Source organism: Hemibagrus wyckioides, linkage group LG20 (genome assembly GCF_019097595.1).
Source record: "Hemibagrus wyckioides isolate EC202008001 linkage group LG20, SWU_Hwy_1.0, whole genome shotgun sequence".
Taxonomy (NCBI): domain Eukaryota; kingdom Metazoa; phylum Chordata; class Actinopteri; order Siluriformes; family Bagridae; genus Hemibagrus; species Hemibagrus wyckioides.
This window is the reverse complement of record NC_080729.1, coordinates 9,465,099-9,486,166: the sequence shown is the minus strand read 5'-3', so window position 1 is coordinate 9,486,166 and position 21,068 is coordinate 9,465,099. Positions and strand designations below refer to the sequence as shown.

Here is a 21,068-nt window from a genome sequence, read left to right as displayed (position 1 = left end):
CTAAATATTACAGTCAATGATTAAATAACACTGAGTCATGATAGCAGATGCACACACACACACACACACACACACAAACTGACCTTTTGATATGGAATTTGAGATATTTCAGGATGCTCCTGGAAATAGGACTGAACGTGCAGCACATGCAGGCTATCACTCTCCAGCCACTGATGTGGGCGGGGCCACCTGGGGCAGGGGACCGGGTAGTTTGCTTAATGAGTTGACAGTAGAGTTCATCTCGCAGAGGTCGGAGGTCATGTCCGGTCTGCAGAAGGCCTTGGATAATCGGAACGGGATCAGCCACGCCCTCAAGCTGCTGAAGTGTGCAGAAGAGCTTCAGTGCCTCAGCCTGTAATGTGCTGTAGCTCCGCCCCCTTTCAGCTAGTAAACAGAACCAGCGATTAGTCTGATGGATGCCTTCAGACAGTCAGGGTGATTTGGTGTGAAGTGTGAGCTACTTACAGTTGTGGTGTAGGTCTCCGTATGGCAGAGGAAGTAACGGTGTGTGTAGAGGATGGTGTGTGTAGCGCAGTATTGGGTTCCTCTTGTAAATCTGATCCACTACCTCAGAGTTCAGAGAATTCTCCTGAAAAGTTTTTTTCCAGTAAATTTTCCATTTTTAGATTTCACTTTGACAACAGATTAAATGAGTAACACACAATTATTTACTTAATTATTCACAATTATTTATTACCTTAATGTCCTGGATGAGTTGCTGTGTGGGTGTGTCCATGGGTGGTTTGTTATCGATGACGTTCTGCACAGCATTGGCCCAGCGACACACTTCACTCTGCAGCTTACTGTAGAGCCGATACGAGTGTTTACGGCCAAACACCGTCACACCCCAGTAACCTACACACACAAACACACAATTATATCCCAGATTAATTCAGGAAGTCTTACAGTGCTAAATTATTATTATTATAGTTATCAAGAGATTTTGTTTATTTGCTTTCGATAATATCCAGTAATATTAATGTTATGCTTCTGTATGTGTGTGTGTGTGTGTGTGTGTGTGTGTACTAACCAGTCTCTTTGTACACTCTCTCATCAGGTGGCAGTACAGAACACAGGCTGTTCAGCAGCAGAGAGCCCAGTTTGAGCGCGTTCCTCTCTGAACTCTTATAATAGTCCAGTGAGTTGTGGGTGAGCAGGAACCAGCGTTTCTTTAGTCTCAGGTTAGTGCGGCTACTGCCCTTCATCTCCTTATGTAACCAGCCTGAGAGGAAGGGACAGAAAGAAAGACAAGAAAGAGTGGAAAAGAGAGGAGACAAAATTATTTAAACATCTGGTATGGAATTCTTCATCCAGATTTCATGGTTAAACAGCAGCTAGCAGTTTTCCTGTCTGCCCACTAAGAGGATTATGCCAAGTACAGCTAAAACGTCTACCTCGGAATCTCAGAACAGGAAAAACTAAATAAAACCTCCAGTCATCTTCCTACTCAGAATGTCGGGAAGATCTCCTCAAAGCTGAGTTTAGCACATGATGTCAGATCATCTTTAGCTCCTTTAAACAAAGCAGCACTTCTTTACTTTTATAAATGTAGAGTTATACTGTATATGTCTTAGTATTTCCTTTAGATGAATCAAAGTACAGAGATATTCACCTGACTATACAGTTTTTGTGTAAGGAAAATATACAGTCATCACAACTGGCTTGCTGGATTTTTGCAACTAAAAGGATGTTTTTTTCCCCCTAACTTTAACTCCAGCTAGAATGGGGTTACCTGCCTCATAATCATGGTATAATTTATAGTTATATGACTTGTATTCACTCCACTCACCTAGCTCCTGTCCATATCCTCTAGCAGAGCTCGACTGCTCCCACCTCCCACCATGCCTCAACACTCTACTCTGTTTTGGCACCTAGGTGGTGGAATGAACTTTCCCTAGATGTCTGAATGGCTTAGTCACTGTTAAAAAATAAACATCTACTAGCCTTCCTGAAGTTCTTAAATTGGAGTTTTTAGATTGATCGTATCCTTAGTGTCCTTGTGAGCCGGTATCGATGTTTGCATCTATAAAGACTTCACTGCACTTCTGTAAGCCACTCCAGATAAAAGTTTCTGCCAAATGCCATAAATCTACATGTCCAAACATCTACTTCTCCTTGCACAGTGCCAGCAAATTGTAGACTGAAAAACTTCCACATGTGACCCCATGGTTAATGTGTATGAGCTGGTGATGTAAAGTCTCACCTCTAATAATGAATTCTTGGCCCTGGACTCGTGTGTCTCCCTTAGAGCGCTGCAGGAGGGCGATCCAGTGGTGCATCTCCTCCGGGGTCTCAGCATTACAGTGCAGGACACGGTGAGCTGTGATGATCACAAACGAGTTCGGCCTGGAGATGGAAGGAGGAGAGTGAGAGAAAGAAAGTAAAAAAAACATTACATTCCTGGTCTAATAACAGCAATCTGTATCATGTGTGTATGGCATATTTTATATCAAATGTATTTTTTATTTTGCTTACTGAGAGCTAGGTGTAGATCTATTAGCATTATTAGATGGTCTATTAGAATTATTTAGCTATTACACAATTGAAATACCACGTAAATATAATAATGTGGGGCAATAATTGTTTTAAAGCTTGATAAAGGCTTCCTATTACTGTCTCCACTATGACAGAAATATCTGCTAGATTGAAAGATTTGGAGATATTTGACAATTTTTTGTCAAACACCAGAAATACCACAAATAAATAAATAAATAAATAAATAAATAAATAAGTAAGTAAGTAAGTAAGTAAGTAAGTAAGTAAGTAAGTAAGTAAGTAATACCTAAAGGCTTTCTTTCAGTGATGTAAGGTTAGATTTAGGTGTAATTATGTCAGTAGATGGACCTCACAAGGATGGTAAGATGGTAAGTGTGTGTGTGTGTGTGTGTATACCTCTCTGGGTTGTCTGAGGCACACACAGAGTCGATCATGCCGACATCTAATGTGCCCTAGAAAAAGAAAAATCAGATTGCATTACTCATAAACAAACACAGAGACCAATCAGGAGCAACAAACACTCTGTGGATGCTGGATATTTTCACTCTCATGTGTATAGGAGTGGCTGACTAGAAGGAATGGCATTACCATGTGTGTGTGTGTGTGTGTGTGTGTGTGTGTGTGTGATTTAAAACAGTCTGTCTCACAGCTCGAGGTTAGCATTGCTATTGTACTGCTACACTATAATATCACCAGCACTTCAAATATGCTATTACATGTGAGCTGGGTGTGTGTGCATGTACACTGCTTGTCTATGTCTGTGTGGTATGTGTGTGTATCACATCAGAGAATATGTCTGTGTACTCACCACAGCGTTCTGAGGGTTGGCCTGTTCGTCATGCATCTCTCTGATTTCCTGTTCAGTGGAAGTGTGCACCTGACTCAACACACTGAACCAGTGGCTATGGAGTGTGAGGAGAAACAATTATTATCTGCTTTGTCTATGATTTTGTTTCCAGTAACAGGTGTGTTAATGCCATGCTCAAGTGACACTTCACACACGCATCAACTTCTTTTAACTAATTATGACTCCTGAACTAATTTAAGGGTTTCACAGCAATGGGGGTGAATACTTACGCAATCACAATTTTTATGTTTTTACTTTTTACATACACTAACCATATTTTCTCCCACTTCCATGATTTTGTGCAGATTCATGACGTTCAATCCCAATTAAATTCATTTCTGTTACAGATTATAACACTACAATATGTGGACGATTTCAAGGGATAAATACTCATGCAAGGCAACATTTTGCAGCCAAATCTTATCCAGTCTTATCTTAAAAAAATTTATTTATCACGGATTTATTTTATGAACGAGGTTCATCAATTCACTTTCCATTTTCTCATATAAGGCTTATTATTTAACAAATTTGACTGTTTATAAACGCCTAAGCTTTTTAGTCTTGAAAAATCATTAGTAGGGTTGATGAAGACATTATTGGATTTGTCAAAGAGGCTAATAACACACACACACACACAGCATGTAGAGCACAGGGACAGACCAGACGGATGTGCATTTACACACACACTCTTACCTGGCATCCTCTGCGTTATCTGCTATAAGATGGTATGTTCTCTCTGGCATCACGATATCGATTCCGTTCTCCTTCCCTGTGTTATCAATGACCTCTCTAACAAGCAAAAGAAAAGAGGGCGAGACATTATATCTCTTACACTGTCTAGAATATGTGCTTCTAGTAGCATGCTCATGACACTGGTGATGATGTGTTTGCAGTTTGTGTGTTTGACTATGCTGGACTGGTGACAAACACAACAGATGATCTGATGCGTGATACGGAAAAAAAAAGAAAGCCAGTGGTGAAGATGACCTGTTTCCAATCACACACTCACTCACACTTCACTTTAAAGAGACTCTTACACTTCCAGCACTTGTGATCTATATACTCAGTGTGTTTTAGCTTCCACACTGCCATAGCTTACCTGTGTTACCATCTTCTTTCTGGTATCTGGTTACTAATTATTGTCTTTGCTCAGTTTCTACAGTTTGGATATTGCTTGTTTTCACTGACCCTGAGTTTGCCTGTGGATTTGGATGTTGTGTCATTAAACCTGCCTCACCTGCAGCTGCATCTGTCTCAGCCTCGCTACTGTGACACAGAACAGTGTGTTGGGTTTTTCAGTGCTTAAGGAACAAAACTTGCCTTATTTGTTGTACCCCCATTGTTATCTAATTATGTAAGAAATTGAGATTCGTTGTGAGAGCACACGTCAGGCAGTGTGTATTCGCTTTATCTTTACTGCAGTGTCTTTCCTGTGTTCCCTTATTTAACCTGCACTTCACTTGGAGTGTGCCTGAGGGCCTTTCCTACTCAGTACTCCATTTGCATTAAGCACTAAGCCATTCTGTTGTGCTTTTATATTTTATTCCCTTAAAAGTTTGGTACTTTACATTCATGCACCATTATAATATACCCTTGCTCTTCACCCTGGTCGCATCCTACAGTACATGCTGTGTGAAACTCGGACAGTGTACCATGATCCTTTCCTTGTCTTGCATTAACCTTTGCAGTGTCACACACACTCTGTAAAGTACACCATGGTCTGCAGTGTCCTCAGGGTGTGCCCTTACCTCGCTTCATGCATGTCCAGCATGCCCTTCATCCTCTCCTCAGCATCGTTGTCATAGTAGATGAGTTTACTCTGGCGTAGGACAAACCAGCGGCGTTTCCAATTGCGGCGGGAGAGAGTTGACAAGCCTCCTCCCTTTTTAAGCAGCCATCCCTGCTTCAGAGCCTCCTGCCTGCTCCGAAACCACAGGAACGTCTCGTCCTTCAACACACACCAGCGGCGCTTCCATGAGTTTAGCAGCCCACCTGCAGCACAAACACATTCACACACAGGTCAGCAACACAGCAGTGAAAGGAGAAGTAATGAGGAGGGAATAGAGATGGCTGTATTTTACCTTTGATATAGAGGAAGCTGTGAAAGTAAGGTAGAGTGACGCAGCTGTAGACCGAATCTCTACGATAAGACGACTCGTCATCCGTATCAAACCTGTCAAAGTCATCCTCGCTGTCATCGAACTGAAGAAATAAAGCGAGAGAGTGTGTGTTAACCCCTTAAAAACTTTCAGTTATTCCGATTAAACCACATCATTCACAGAACTTTATTATGAATCACTCTGGAAACTCAACTGAAATAAAAGATACAAGGTATATAGTTAGACGAATAACTATATGATTTAAAAGAAGAGTCCTTTGTTTTCCATTTCATCAATTCAAGTACTTTTCACAAAAATAAATAATCAATCAATCAATCAATAAAATAAAACCAGAACAAAATCCTGAACTGGACTGATGACTATATTTCAGCACTGTTTGAACCTACATGCAATATTTTCCGACAAGCTTAATTGGTCAAAATCTAAACAAATTAGTCATTTAAACCATCATGCCACTGACCACAATAAAGATGTAACTGAAGATGAAAGAATGAAAGTTGTAATTGCTTTACAAAGCACCACATAACCCCTATACACATTCATACACAGCATGCCTTTTTGTGTGTATGTAGAAATAATTGTGTACACATGTGTGTTTATGTGTGAGACTCACTGATGATTGTGCTCCTTCAGAGCTGAACCTGTATGCCCCTGAGCTAGCACTGGTGCTTGTCGCCATGGAGCTCCGCTGGTCATGTGACCAGCTGCTAGTCTGGAACACAGACAGGGACATGCTGGGAGGCAGGACAATACCGCCTTCATCATACTCATCAGCATCGTAATCTGAGTCTTCATCTGGTGGAATCAGGTCCTCTTCCTGCTGTACCCCACAGTAGGGGCTGTCTCTGATACAGGCTAGTCCATGATAGGCTGTGGGCACGTTTGTGGGTGGGACTGGGGGTGGAGCTACACGGTCATTGGCGTATGGGTCCTCCTCAGACGAGTCGTCGCTGGTACGGATCCCACTGGTGCGCTGGCCGTCCGAGTGACCGTGCTCACTGGGGTTCGGCGAATCTTTAAAGCCTTCCTCATCCCCTCCCAATCCTTCATCCACCTCCTCCTCATCCCCACCTCTCCTCCTCTCTTGTTCACTGTTTTCGGAGCAATCCTGCAACACTAAGGTGCTCTCGATGTTGCGCACACACTCATCGATCTCGTGGAAGTTGAGCGAGGAGAGGAACTGCTGTGCTGCCTTGCAGGCCTCTTCCTCCAGCCTGAGTAGCTCCTGATCGCGCAGGTGCTGCAGACGTGCCAGAGAATGTGCAGTCAGAGTCTGCTCCCGTGTCTCTTTCAGCCTCCGCAGTCCCTCGATCTCACGCTCTAGACGCAGGATTTCCTCCACTTGTGAAGCCTCACTGGGACGGGCTTCTTCCACAAAAACCTCATTCTCCAGGGTCTGCTCTGAGGGCTTGCTCTCATCCAGAACACATGATGACTCTGAAGGATTTCGGAGAATCTCCCTCTCTCTCTCAATTCGCAGAGCCTCCTCTACTCTCAGTGCCTCTTCTGCCTGTAAACATGTGACAAAAAATGTATTATCCAGCCTGCCTCACTTACAGAGTGGATTGAATCCACACTTTTTAAAGACCATTCTTGGACATAAATTTCGATCATTAACATAAACCATAATTATTATTGAGAAAGTTAGATAAGAGAAAATAGACTCAAAAATCTAACTCTTTCCTTATACAAATAGGCTACTGTGTTACCATGGTAACAGCCCCCAATACTTGCCAAACCAGTATAAATGACTGTGAACTATGGCAGTAGGCAGAGATCATGTTTTATCCTATACAAACAGCATTCTATGGTAAGTAGCTGAGGTTATATGAACAGTAAAATAAATCAGTCAATAAAAGAAACAACTGTGCACTTCTTCCTCAATTCTTCAAACTCTGAAATTAGAGCTTAATCAATATCTTTAATAGAAAGCGTTAAAGTTTGCTGACATAAGCACACAGAGTTGTAATTAAGAGCATGCTCATTAAAATGGGTGTAAGGTTCTGTGAATTACACGCAAAACTATTCACAAGCATAAAGTAAAAGTGTCCTGCAGGAGAGAGCTTCAGTTCTGTGTACACTGAGACGAGGGTCTCCAGTCCCCTCACTCACCCCTATACATAATTAAATCATTTAAAAATATATACGTATATATATATATATATATATATATATATATATATATATATATATATATATATATATATTTTTTTTTCTTTCTTTCTGTTTTACAGAAAGAAAAAGCTGAATAAATTGAGAAAAGACATGACAGAGATAAACTTTAACTTAAAACTCTTAAAACACTTTAAACTCTTATAAAACTTCCCAAGATGCTCCCCATACCCCACCCCGGCCCCAGGAAAAATTGGTTTAAAAAAAGTCCCTTTTAAACCCTTGTTTACATCATGGCTTAAAAGCCAAATCTGAGGGAGTGTGTCTGATATTCTGTGGGAGTGTGAACTCTAAAAACTAAATTCAGCCTGGAACTGTTGTTTTAGAAACTTTATGGACACAGAGCAGGCCAGCGGAAAATGTTTGCAGTGCTCTCTCAGGTTTTTTTTAACCATAGGACTTTGCTATTATTATTATTATTATTATTATTATTATCATTATCATTATTATTATTATACTAACCTTATTACATTCCTGATGGATTTGCATTAGCTGAAGTGAAAAGAAAAGATGTAGAATGTAGGATGTTGTAATTGCTATGTTCATGTCAAACATTTATTATTCATTAATTTTTTTCATTTAATTTGCGAGGAAACAGTCACTCACCTCTCGAGCCTTCTGCTCCATCTCCAGTCTCTGTCTCTCTCTAAACAAAACAGCAGGTGAACGCAGCATTAAAATTGAAAAATCAAACCCGAACCCCAGTTCAATTAAAAGCACAGTGAAGCTAACTGGGACAGAATTGAAACCTGAAACTTGTTTTAACAACGGAAGAGATATTAATGCAGATCTTATTTTAATGTAAGAGATGTTAATGCAGTCCGGTAACACCACACACAGGGCCACAGTACTGTACATGTCATGAATACACCTGAAGCACAACTCCCAGATTACAGTACAGCCTACCATCAAGGACTAGAACATCAGCCATCACTAATGCTCTGTCCCAATTCACTTACTTTTACTATGCACTAAAAGTATCCACTCTTTTAGTGAAGACAATTGACATACTGACAACATAAACAAAATCCTCACTGCATTTCAGCTTTTCGTCATTCATTATTGCTTATATTATTTATACTCTATTATTTAATTTAACTCATTTATTTTTCCATATATCATTTCCACCTCTCCAAAATGCATCTAAAATGCAATGAGGCAAACAGTCCCCAAACCCCTAAACCATCACACAAGGAGCTGCTGGTAATTAGCTGAGAAAGTGTTCACAGATATACACGAAATCCAGAAATAGATGAGCATCCGCGTAGTTTTTATGATACTCACTTCAACATATTATGATTTGGGACACATTCATTCTAACCACATATGCTGTCTAGGATGAATAGTAGGTGAATTGGGACACAGCAAAACACATTCACTTTTTAACTAGTTTAACTAGTTACTGATTGCACATGCCTGGACCTTAGCCATTGCTGACCACTGCTCACACACACTGTGTCGTCTTTCACCAGTAATTATCACAAGCCTGTGATTGTTTATTGCTCGTCTGGTTTTGAAGTTGTTTCTAGTTTTTGCAACTTGCTAGTCTTGTTTACATTGTTTGTTGATCGTCTGACCCCTACCTGCATCTTGACCCTGACCTTGAATCTCATTTGGATTACCTGAGTTAATAAAAAAAAACCTATCATCCTGCACCTGGACACAGGTAGTCTGCTAGGACAATAGATTACAGATCAGTGGAATGACCATGTGCCATGTTTGCAGGTGTAAGCCAACCCGGTCCCTCCCCTATAAGTTTGCAAGACATTCACATAAACCTCCCCTGACAAAATCACCATAGTAATGTCTTGGTGAGTCTTTTATTTCAGCTCCTCCAGAATGTCCCACCCACCTCTCTCGCTCTTCTTCTTCTCTTTGTCTTCGCTCTTCCTCCATCCTCCTTTTCCTCTCCTCAAGCAGCTGTGCGTAGAGCTGCCGTGCCCTTTGACCTCTAACTCTTTTCTGGAGTGTGATGGAGGCCCAGCGAAGCATCAAGAAGCGTCTGCGCCAGAAAAGAGCCCTCCAGTTCTTCTGGATGACTAGCACACTCTGCAGCAGCCGCTTGTACTGCCTCCTACAGGCCGCAAAGAGAAAACATGTACAGCTCTGAACTTCAGAGTCGGCTACAGACGGGCGACAATTTAAAGGAAAAAGCATGTGATTTGCATCATTCTCACACTCATTAAACCCTTCAGTGTGGCTTGTGCCCTGTGAATGGGAGCTTTGTCTGGAGAGAAATGTTTCATCAGAATGGTACAATACACCAGTATAACTTCTGAGTGTCTTTGCAGTGACCTGTTTCTGTATGATGTCAATTGGAGCCACTTTTCATTTTAATTTGTCACCTGTCTGTGTGAGATATCTGACAAAACATGTCATATACACTGTAAATATATTCTGAGACTGTAATCTGTGTGTTTATGTAACTGGAAGTGTTTACCTTGCTCTGTAACCCAGCAGATAGGCCTGTATAATGGCTGCAGCCTGAAGCACTTCTTCCTCCCGCTTCTTTTCCAATCGCAGCTCCAGACACTCCTTTAGGAACACCTACCAGCGCAAAGCAACAAATCACAAACACACACATGAACAAACTGAGTCTATGAGAACAAATGAAGGAACATTTTAAACACTGGAAAACATAATAAAGGTGTAATGGAAGCGCGTTTCTCACCCTCGTCTTTCCCAGCTGCCATTCTGCACTGCTGCTGTCGTAGAGGCGGAGCAGCTGGAGACAAGCCTCCTTGGGGTCACCACACTTGGCCACATCTCTCATTAACACATAGTACCTGATAAAAATAAAAAAATATTTTAAAGTTAAACTTTTTTCAACTTTGTCATGTCACTGGACATGCCCACATCTAGTTCCTAGCAGCGGTTGCTCTTGCTTATTTTACTTGGAAAATGAATGATCTCCAGTCGCTTCGTCGTTCTGTAAGTCTCTGTACGTGTGAATGTAGCAGAATGGTCCGAAACACCAGCTGACCAATTCTCTGGTGTCAAAATAACGTTAGTTTGTGTAAAACAGATCTGAGTGTATCGGGCCATTTGGTCCGTTTCTGGTCAGAGATGAACTCCACTGATGAGATAAATAAATAATCTGGCAACTGAGTACATATTAATAATATAATAGTAATGCTTCAATAACAGAAAGGGATTTGAGTTAAATTAGTGACAATTTGAGTGTCAAGTTGAAGTTCATTTATTAAGTACATGCTTTATCCTGATCTGGTGTTTGTAGTTCTGGAACCTGTCTGGGGAACACTAGAAGCCAGAATACACCCAGAATGGGACACCAGGCTTTCTCACAGGTTACTGAACACATGCTGTTTCACACTGAGGGGTAAATTAGCATAGCATATCCAGTTAGCAGAATGATTTACTGAGTTATGGAGGAAACTGCAGAACATGGAGTAAACCCACACAGATACATGTACAGCAACCGGTGAGCTCAGACTCAGAAATGCAGAAGCTAATATAAACATCTGCACTTTAACTAATTATGAGAAAGAGGGACAGACCTGCTGCAGAAATCCTGGAAAGTTCTCCGAACAGGAAAGCCAGCACGCCGGATTCTCACTGTCTCCAGCATGCCAGAATAACGCAACTGGTTCAGCACCACAGAATGATCAAACTGATCTGGCATCTGGAAAGGAAAAAAGCGTTTTTTTTAATCCATCTGTTTTACAATGAAGGGTAAGAAAATGTGAAAGTGCTGGTATGTTAATAATATATTCTTAAAAATATTTTGGGAAGCTTGTTACATATTTGAAAGCTTGCACAGAGAGAGAGAGAGAGAGAATCAACATGACTGATGATAAAGTGTGCATTTCATAGACAGCACTGATTAAGGGCTAATATAATTCTCTCTAAATACAAAACACAGTTCACACACATATTTAACTTGTCTTTCTTTTTTCAGGACTAAAAAAAATATCCCCTGTTTGGTTTGTCCGTAATATCTCTCCAATCCTTCTACAGTAAAACATTTTTCCTTCCTCTTAATGGACACATTCACTTCACTTTAAGTGGTTTAATAATGAAGGCTGAATGTCCGCTCGCGACATCCACAAACACTCCAACGCAAAACTGTAAATCCTCCTGAAAGTTCCCCTTTCTGTCCAAGAACCCGTACAATAGCAAAAAAAGAGTTGATTCATTTAGGAATGAACCCCACAATCCAGACTCCAGTGACCTTTGACCTGTGTGGGCGTGAGGTCAAAAACGGGTTGCTCTGTACGCTGCTAATCTTGCCCTGACTAAATGTCAATCTCTGCCCATGGAAGGAAGAGGTGCAGAGACTGAAGAAAGCCAGTGAGATGGACAGATCTGTGATGAATGGAGCTCTGTGAGGGTCGATAGAAGCTCACACTGATGAGCTTCAGTACAGAATACACAAACGTAACACACACAACCACAGTCTCACTCGCACACAACCTCATTAACATACTGATACATGCAACAAGCGTCACACTGCAGTCAGCTATGATGTCTCTCCCTGGGTTTCTGTGTGTGTGTGTTTGTGTGTGTGTGTGTGTGTAGATGGGGGTGGATGTCAGTGAGGTGGGGGAGGTGGAGGTTTTTCTGAAGACTAGTGGTCAATAGAAAGATTTAAGACAAGCACACACCCCGACCACAACTCTTTAGCATTCAATACAAGTCAATTCAATTTTATATAGCGCTTTTAACAATGGACAAAGCAGCTTTACAGAAATATAAAATTTCAGAAAAAATGACTGAAATGAATAAAATTAATATTTATCTCTAATGAGCAAGCCTGAGGCAGCAGTGGCAAGAAATGCTTCCTGAGATAATATGAGGAAGAAACCCTGAGAGGAACCAGACTCAAAAGACCCATCCTCATCTAGGTGACACTGGACAGGGTGATTATAAATAATACAGCTGGATATAGTCAAGTGGAGCTATGTAACCAGGAAATTTTCAGCACCTTATAAATCAGTAATTTCTGAATTCATTACATTTTTATCACTTATCAATTTCTTCCTGATGTCAAATGTCCAGTGATGGAGACCCGAGCGCAAAACCAACTTCTGTAACAGCAGTATAATGGCATCATGGTCTCCAAGTGATTTTATCCACAGCAGTCCAGATCACTTTCTCACATCAACAGAAATATAGTTACTAATGAAACAAGTTATAAAGTGATTAATTGCATTTAGTAGTTTTACTAAATCTGCTCTGTACTTACTGCTCTAACTGAAAGTCTCTGTTCTTAACATTATTAGGCTAATAACACTCAGACGCTCGGGTGCACTTTCTATTAAGGTGAGCAAACATTCCACTACATCGAGCAGACACCAAAACAGCAAGCTTTCCCAGCAATCACAACAATCACAGAAAAAGGATATTTAATAAAAACAGTTAAAATGCCTCAGATAAAACAGAGATAAACTACAGACAAAGGAAAGCTACCCCTGATAAAAACACCTGCATGATGCATCCACCGAGATCCTGTTCAAAATCCTCTCTGAACACACACCTGTGCTGAGTGATGTAGAAACTCATACCGTAACCTGGAATATCTCCTCTCATCCTGCAGCGCTGCGTCTCAGCCTGGAAGCAAGTGTGCAGCTCCACAAGAGTCAGTTATTAATTGACCACTGTTCTGCCCCACTCATTCTCTTACACAGACACACACACACACTTCACACAATACACAGCTCTGATCTCTTTCAGCCACTGCTGGTTGCCATGGTGCTCAGATCCATGCTGGGCTAATTTGTGTGTGTTGTTGGGAGGGTGTCAGGCAGAGGATTGTGGGTAAAATTTGGGCCAAGGAAGGCTTGGCTGTTTACTTTCAAAAATGCATGTCACTGTGTTTCTGTCTCTCTCTTGTTATCTGACACACACACACACAAAACAAAAAACTACAACTGATAAACTGAAGTGAAAATAATACTAATTAAACTCGTATTACTTTAATGAAACTCTACAGAGAGACAGACTGTGTAAGTTCTGTAAGAGTCTCTGTAAAAGAGCTTCTATCAATTACTCAAAGTAAAAAATGTCAAAGTAAATAAATATGTCCATCCATCTATCCTGTGTACTGAATGCTTACAGGGAACCTGTGGTCTCCCCCAGGGGACTCGGGGCACAAGGTGGGGGACAATCTGGACACGGTGCCAACACATCTCAGGACACAATCCACAATCCACACACATACACACACACCCATTTGTACACTACACACAATTTATAGATGCCATGCAGCCTAAAATGCATGTCTTTGGAATGGGGGGGATCCGATGAACCCGGAGAAAACCCCAAAAGCAAAGGGTTAATATAAATGTTACTAACAGATACACGTACTGTACATGTGTATAAGTAGATAAATGCATAAGAAAAAATCTAGTAGCTGAATATAAATTGTTTATACATGACTGCTTACAACAGAGTTTGGCTTAAAAGTTTAAAAGAATCTAGATATCTCTTACTAAATCTGACTGATTCAATCCAGTCACTACAGAAAAATGCTTAAATTCCCCAAACCACAATCTCCATCAGTCATCTCTGTAACACTGGAAAAATAACTTAACCACGTGTGTGTGTGTATTTGCATATATGTATGTGTGTGTGCATGTGTTTGCATGGGTGTGTGTGTACGTGTCTATGTGCACGTGTGTGTGTGCATGTGTACGTGTCTATGTGCACATGCGTGTGTGTGTGTGTGTGTGTGTGTGTGCATGTGTTTGCATTTGTGTGTGTATGTTATGTGTGTGTGTGTACATGTGTGTGTACCTTCTTGTTGTTGGGTTTGATGCATCGCACAAAGAAAGGGTTGGATGTGCTCAGGGTGGACATCAGTGAGTGCAAAGAATTCTGGTAAGGAGAAATAAACATGGTGAGATTGTGTAAACAGAGTAAAAGCTTAATATGAGATGATTTGATGTTCGACTACAGAATCTACTCTAAAAGTGATTCCTGAATACAGCTTTTATATTTCTTAATGTATTGAGATAAATTGAGAGTAAGAGTAATGATGCTTATTACTTATTACACCCTGATGATGAAGAAATGCTAACACCACCATGCATTGGCTAGCTTTACAGAACACTATTAAAACGGACCCCATGTTGCCTAACGGCATTAGTTACAGTGATGTAGTGGCCATGTTACTGTTCAGTGTCAAGAGAAATGTAAGTCACAAAATATGCCAATTTTGTTAACCTATTTTTACAAGTACAGATACATAACAAGCTGCACACCAGAACCTGATCCTCATTAGCTGATATTCTGAAAGCTGATATTATGCTTTGAAAAATATAATAACATTCCTTGCGTAAAGGAAATGTTTCAAAGTCTATTTGTTTATAAGTGTTATGTGTGTTTCAACCGCCTTCCCTCTCATGTCTATAAACTTTGAGCATTTCTGTAGCTGCTCACCTTAAACTGAGAGCTGACGGTTGGCCTGCGGTGCTGTGAGCTGCTTTTCATCATGTCCTGCCCACACCTGCTACTCATCCTCTCAAACAGATCATACACGAAATCCAAACTGAGAGAGAGAGAAAGAGAGAGAGAGAGAGAAACCTTTAAGTCAATATGGAAAATGTAGTAAACATTACATTGTCGTGTCTGAAAGGGCAAAGGGAACATACTGAATTAGAAACACAACAACATCTCATAAGTCTGCAAATCACATACACACACTATAGAGCTCTTAACCCCGGGTTCTATCAGTCTAAACTGCTTTTAACTCCGGGAAGAGGAACATTTCACACTTGTAATTAGAAGAGGGGTTAACACTGCTGTTCACCTGCAGTTACCTGGCGTTCATGGCGCTTTTTCAGTATTAACCCCACACTGTGGTGTCAAACGTGTTAGGATCTTATGTCTAGACGCTTAATATCAGACACCTAATCAGATATTACAACACATGGATGCCTGGAAACAAAGCCATCATGATGCTTCACTTCCCTCATGAAAGAAGGAAGTCGTCGTGTTTACAGCTCTAATAATGAGCGATTATGAGGATCAGCTAATCACTGGATTTTCTAAATAACGTGAAGTTCACAGATGTTAATTTGCACTTTCTTAAATGAAGGATCTCTGGTTGCACACCTGTCTGTTTTGTAGAAACTTTACATTTTCATGACTGTTGAACAGGACTCTAAACAAACAAACTGTGATTGGTTGCTTCACATGTCAGTCACATGTCCTCTTGGACGGTCCTTAGCCAATAAAAGCTGCTATGGAGTCCAGACCTTCTGCTGTCAGTCTGAAGCTCTGGCTACACGAGACTATCCAGTCATGGCTACTGACTCGGCAAATATGGAGATAAAAACATAAACTCAGCGTTTAGGGATGTACAGTGTAAACACACACCATTACAAATAGCCAGGATTGATTGTCAACTCTGGGTAAAGTATGAGCAGTGTGAAATGTCAAACAAGCCAGGATTCTGTTTCTGTTACATGAGACAACGTGAACTACTGTGAAAGTGTGAAAAGCTCTCCTGGCTCTGCAGGTAGATCATACACACATGTATTATTCCTCTGCACTGATTTATTTAATTTCATCATTAACTGTGTAAAAAGCATTGAAGATGGTAACATGTGCTCAGGTTGTAATTTTTAACTAAAGTTTTTGCTTTAACTATGGAAAAGATGACTAGTCAGCTACCAGAATGTTAGAATTATTGCTAGAATTATTGCTACTGCTTAATATTTAATACCCTCACACACGCAAACACACGCAAACACACACACACACACCTGCTATCCCTGAGTAAGTTGAGGATGTCATCTCTGAAAGTATCTCTGTTCTTCTCCAGGATCCCTCTCACGTCATACACCACCTAGAGACATCAGAATATTTAACACACACACACACACCAGCATGGAGGCACACAAACCTTAGAGTAAATAAAGCCCGCGACTAAGGTAACTAAAACAATATAATCCATTCTCTACACTGCTTATACTACTGGGTTGCAACCTGGAGTCTAACCCAGGAGACTTGGGGCACAGGGCAGGGTTCAGCCCGGACAGGATGCCAGTCTATCGCAGGGCACCATCGCACACACACACCCATTCACACAATACGGACAATTTAGAGATGCCAGTCAGCCTACAACACGTGTCTGCAGACATGTCTGGGGGAGGAAACTAGAGTAACCGGATGAAAACCCTGAGGCACAGGGAGCAAACTCCAAACATGCAAACTCTACACACACACACACATGGGTGAAACGAAGGCTGGAGGCGGGAATGAAACCCCAACCCTGGAGGTGCTAACCACCAAACCAAAATGGCCTCCATGCAAAAAGATAAAACGATGAGTATTCACCCTGACCCCAGACCCTAGCTGACCACAGAATGCTAAATCTCTTCACAGACCCACAAGGAACTCACTTTATAAACTCACATGAGATTGTTAACTAGAGATACTGAACACATACAGTGCAAGAGCTAGTACATCTTACCTCTCCTGCATAGTGCTTCACTCCAAAGTAGTGCACAGCAACTCGGGGCTTTACGTAGAAAGGGTTTTTCTGTGAGAAAAAGACACAGAGGGAAGAGTGAGGTGAGACTAGTGTTTCAATCACAAATACTAACTACAGTTGTGTTCATAAACAAGCTGCTTCACAATATGTACCCTCGCTTTACATCAACATCCACCGCCAAACCTCAGCTCTAATAATCAAGAACACAAGCAGCTGAAGATGCATGAAATTACTCAGATGTGTTCTTCATACCGAGGATGCATCAAATTCAGACCTGAGCGCCCCGAACCCACCAGAAGCCCCAGAATTCATTGTGGCAAAACAATGGCATACGACAGAAGCCTGAGCCAAACTTTAACTCTATATGGTCTACGTGTGAGTCACAAACAGTGAGTTTATTACATTAAAACAATAATGATTATGTAAATAACTTTATGGTTTTTCATTTTATGAATGCTGCAGTGTTGAATTTATTGGTCCTTGTTCCAAGCTGAGATAATTCATTGCACAATAAAAGTTGCCTTCTATGTCCTCTTGTTCTTCCCAGGTGGCCTTGCAGGACAGAGCTTAACGAGAATGAAAAAAACAAGTCTGTACTTTGTGTTCATGCTGCAGCATAGTGCCAAAAATCATGCATTAGTCTACTGCCCCCTGCTGGACTACACTAATATATATATATATATATATATATATACAGCTACAACCCACAGGGAAAATATGAGCAGATCTCTAATTATTAGGCTCAGATGTCCCAGGCTCACTTTCTGCAGACGTGTCGGGAAACGTCACAATTTTACAGAAGAGCTGACATATTAGTTCAGACTACACTGTACAACTGATGTCTATGTGTGTGTGTGTGTGTGTGTGTATGTTAGGAGACTTACAGAGTGTTGGCTGTGGAGCTTCTCCAGCAATGTAGCATCAGTGGCTTTAGGAAAATGACTTTCCTCATTCATCAGAGCTAACAGACCCAGTTTCTGCAGCACACACACACACACAATACAGATAAAAAAGCATTAAACACTTGTACAGATATTCATAACATATACAGTTTCACTTTCTGTTGAATCAGCAGCAGGTCAGGTGCATGTAGATTACCTTCTCTATCAGGTCCAGACATTCTCCATTGTCCATCCAGTTAACATCATCCCAGATCAGTCCCTCCCTTTGCACACACACACACACACGCACACAGAGAATATTTCAATACCTTTTTTGTGTTGGACACAGAAGTGAAAATAACCCCAGGGTAGAGACAGTAAAGGTGTAATGATCTGGGAAAACCCTTCAGATGGTGAAAATATCTGCCGCATACGTCTAATAACTGCACTCTTTCCAGAATCTGGACGTTTGTTTTTTTTGTTCTTATATCTCCTACACAATTATATTAATAAGATTTTAATTTCAGCGTTTAAAGATTTCATTCCTACTGCATCACAGGAGCATCCCAAATGTACTGACATCCAGTTCACTACAACCTGTAGCAATTCACTCAAAGCCTGACCTGCACTGTGTGAGGTGTGGCCAGCTTTCTATCTTTGCACAGCCTTTTCACCAGAGTGTTTGCTAAACTGTCATTTTACACAACATGTCATTTTGGTGAAGATTTTTGGCTGTTTTCTGATGTCATTTCGGAGAAAACCTCACATACACACTATGTACTGTATACGTGCACTGTCAGTGTTATGATATTCAGATGCTCTGCCATGTGACTAACATCAGCATTACTGATGCTAACAACATAACAGTACAGAGATCTGGAACAATTTCATCTAGTATACAAATCAAACAAACAAGTACCCTGTAGTGACACCACCAACAATATCATCATCAGTATTACTGTATTTCAATTACTACATTTTTATAGCTTTAAAGTTTAATGGCACTTGAGTCCGCTGATTCATTTCTTCTGCAACTATTGAATCTAGGCTATTTATGTCTCACAGCCTTTCTTTTAAAAAAGCCTTTTACGAAATTTTACCATTTCTGACTTTAGATTCTTATGCTTAGTAAAACCACTTTAGTGCAGTAGCATCAATCCATCCATTTTCTCTAGCACTGATCCTACACATGGGTACAGGGAACTGGAGTCTATACCAGGGGACACAAGGCAGAGGACACCGTGGACGGGGTACCAACCCATCACAGGGCACAACTACACACACACACTCACAATATGGACAATTCTGAGATGTCAATCAGCCTACAACACTGGGGGACTGGGGGAGGGAACTGGAGTAACTGGAGGAAAATCATGAAGCACAGGGAGAACTCCACACACACACAGGGAGGATGTGGGTATCATGAGTGATACATAGACACACACCTGTTGTACTCCAGCTGCTCCAGAGAGAAGATGTGCTTATTGAAATACTCCTGCAGCTTCTCATTGGCATAGTTAATGTTGAACTGCTCAAACCGATTCACCTGAAGGAAAGACACATCATCATCATCATCATCATCATCATCATGCATCAGTCTGCTTCCTCACTCTGTCCCACTATAGCAGTTCTAAAAGTGATGAAAATTTCAAGAGTTTACAAATACACTATACATTATCATGTCTGCATTAATTTATACAGAGAAATCATAAGATTGATTTGGCACCTCAAAGTTCTCAAAGCCAAAAATGTCCAGGATGCCGATGGACTTGAAGTCGTCGTTGCCACGGATACGTTTGTTGAGTTTGTGGATGATCCAGGTGAAGCACTGAGAGTAAAGAGCCATAGCCATGGAGTCTCGGGAATCAACGGCCTAGCATGTACACACACAGACACACACACACACACACAAAGACATCAATTTTATATCAACAATTTGGGTGAACCTCATGAAAATCATGAGGTTCATCGTTAAAAAGCTGGGGTCTGAGGCAGCCACATGCTGCTTACAGTTACTGTATAATAAATATGATTGTGTGTGTGTTTGTGTGTGAGTGTGTCTACGTGCATGTGGGTGTCACCTGTTCGACAGTAAGTGGCGTGCTGATCTCTTCTCCTCGGAGGATCATGGATCTGTGCGTCAGAACTTCAGCCAACTGTGTGCAGTCCAAACCCAACAGTTCCGCTGCACTGCTTAGAGCTAAACACACACACACACACACACACAAATACATACATACTTCTTAAATCCATATTAAAATTAGATTTGTTTAGCCTGTACATTTGGAGTTATTGTGTTAATAATATGACTTTATTATTTGATTTGAATGAAATGATTGAATTATAAACAAAAATAAAAAAGATTCTTTCATTTTAGGATTGTATTGTGTGTAGGATTTTAACAAAGAAGACCTGATGAGAGAAAGAAAGAGAGCGAATGAGGGAGCAAGGACATGTTCATGAGAAAGATCTAAAAAAAAATGGTACATAGGAATGAAAGAAAAACATAAAGAAACAGGAGAAAGTGGAGAAGAAAGTGCAAACCTGCTTTGGAGGCGACTTGAGCTCCTCCGGCTGTGGCAAATTCGATGTTGCCAAGGTGCAGTATTCCAGCTAACAGCCTCAAAACCTCACAGATACTCTCCTCTCCAAACTGCATGGTCCTCAAGGCATTCTAAACACACAGACACACACAGACACACACAAACATTACCAATAAGCACCGGAGGTGACAGAAAACTGAAAAGTGTTAGCCCTGAGCCAAGAGAGCAAATCTGGCTGTGATCTATAAGCAGGAGTGATGACTCTCATACTCTTAGTCATGTAATACCAGACCCTCACGGTGCCTGTGAGCTCATGCATGCAGAAGATGGCAGATAGCACTTTCATCCTAATGTGTTGTGCTGCTCTCTGCCCCTAACTCCAACACTAACCCCCTGACTAGCTGTCTTATTATACAGGAAACTTGGAATGGTGAAAAAAATAACATTCTAAATAAATAATAGTTCTATTGTTTGATTTATACAAACAAGCTTCCCTTTTAATAATTTCAATAATCATTTTCAGAACATTAACATAGTGAAATGCATTTA

At 40.9% G+C, this 21,068-nt stretch overlaps 1 protein-coding gene across 2 annotated transcripts in view; it reads right to left on the bottom strand.

The window, feature by feature from the left end:
* The window catches only part of myo10 (myosin X), a 63,485-nt gene that overhangs the window by 4,841 nt on the left and 37,576 nt on the right, over positions 1–21,068 (bottom strand). Inside the window, exons 10-36 of one of the 2 annotated variants that reach the window (XM_058418630.1) lie at positions 20,521–20,650; positions 20,058–20,176; positions 19,703–19,849; positions 19,422–19,522; positions 18,194–18,260; positions 17,980–18,072; positions 17,075–17,143; positions 16,365–16,447; positions 15,037–15,145; positions 14,392–14,472; positions 11,154–11,278; positions 10,307–10,421; positions 10,076–10,182; positions 9,488–9,709; positions 8,242–8,281; positions 8,098–8,127; positions 6,077–6,973; positions 5,425–5,545; positions 5,092–5,335; positions 4,037–4,132; positions 3,305–3,398; positions 2,893–2,948; positions 2,204–2,346; positions 1,031–1,222; positions 698–855; positions 466–589; positions 84–384 (exon numbers count right to left, since the gene is read on the bottom strand). In XM_058418630.1, coding sequence (XP_058274613.1) covers positions 84–384; positions 466–589; positions 698–855; positions 1,031–1,222; positions 2,204–2,346; positions 2,893–2,948; positions 3,305–3,398; positions 4,037–4,132; positions 5,092–5,335; positions 5,425–5,545; positions 6,077–6,973; positions 8,098–8,127; positions 8,242–8,281; positions 9,488–9,709; positions 10,076–10,182; positions 10,307–10,421; positions 11,154–11,278; positions 14,392–14,472; positions 15,037–15,145; positions 16,365–16,447; positions 17,075–17,143; positions 17,980–18,072; positions 18,194–18,260; positions 19,422–19,522; positions 19,703–19,849; positions 20,058–20,176; positions 20,521–20,650 — 4,064 coding nt within the window. The remainder of the gene's footprint in view (positions 1–83; positions 385–465; positions 590–697; positions 856–1,030; positions 1,223–2,203; positions 2,347–2,892; positions 2,949–3,304; positions 3,399–4,036; positions 4,133–5,091; positions 5,336–5,424; positions 5,546–6,076; positions 6,974–8,097; positions 8,128–8,241; positions 8,282–9,487; positions 9,710–10,075; positions 10,183–10,306; positions 10,422–11,153; positions 11,279–14,391; positions 14,473–15,036; positions 15,146–16,364; positions 16,448–17,074; positions 17,144–17,979; positions 18,073–18,193; positions 18,261–19,421; positions 19,523–19,702; positions 19,850–20,057; positions 20,177–20,520; positions 20,651–21,068) is intronic. The other variant, XM_058418631.1, reaches the window with a different exon arrangement.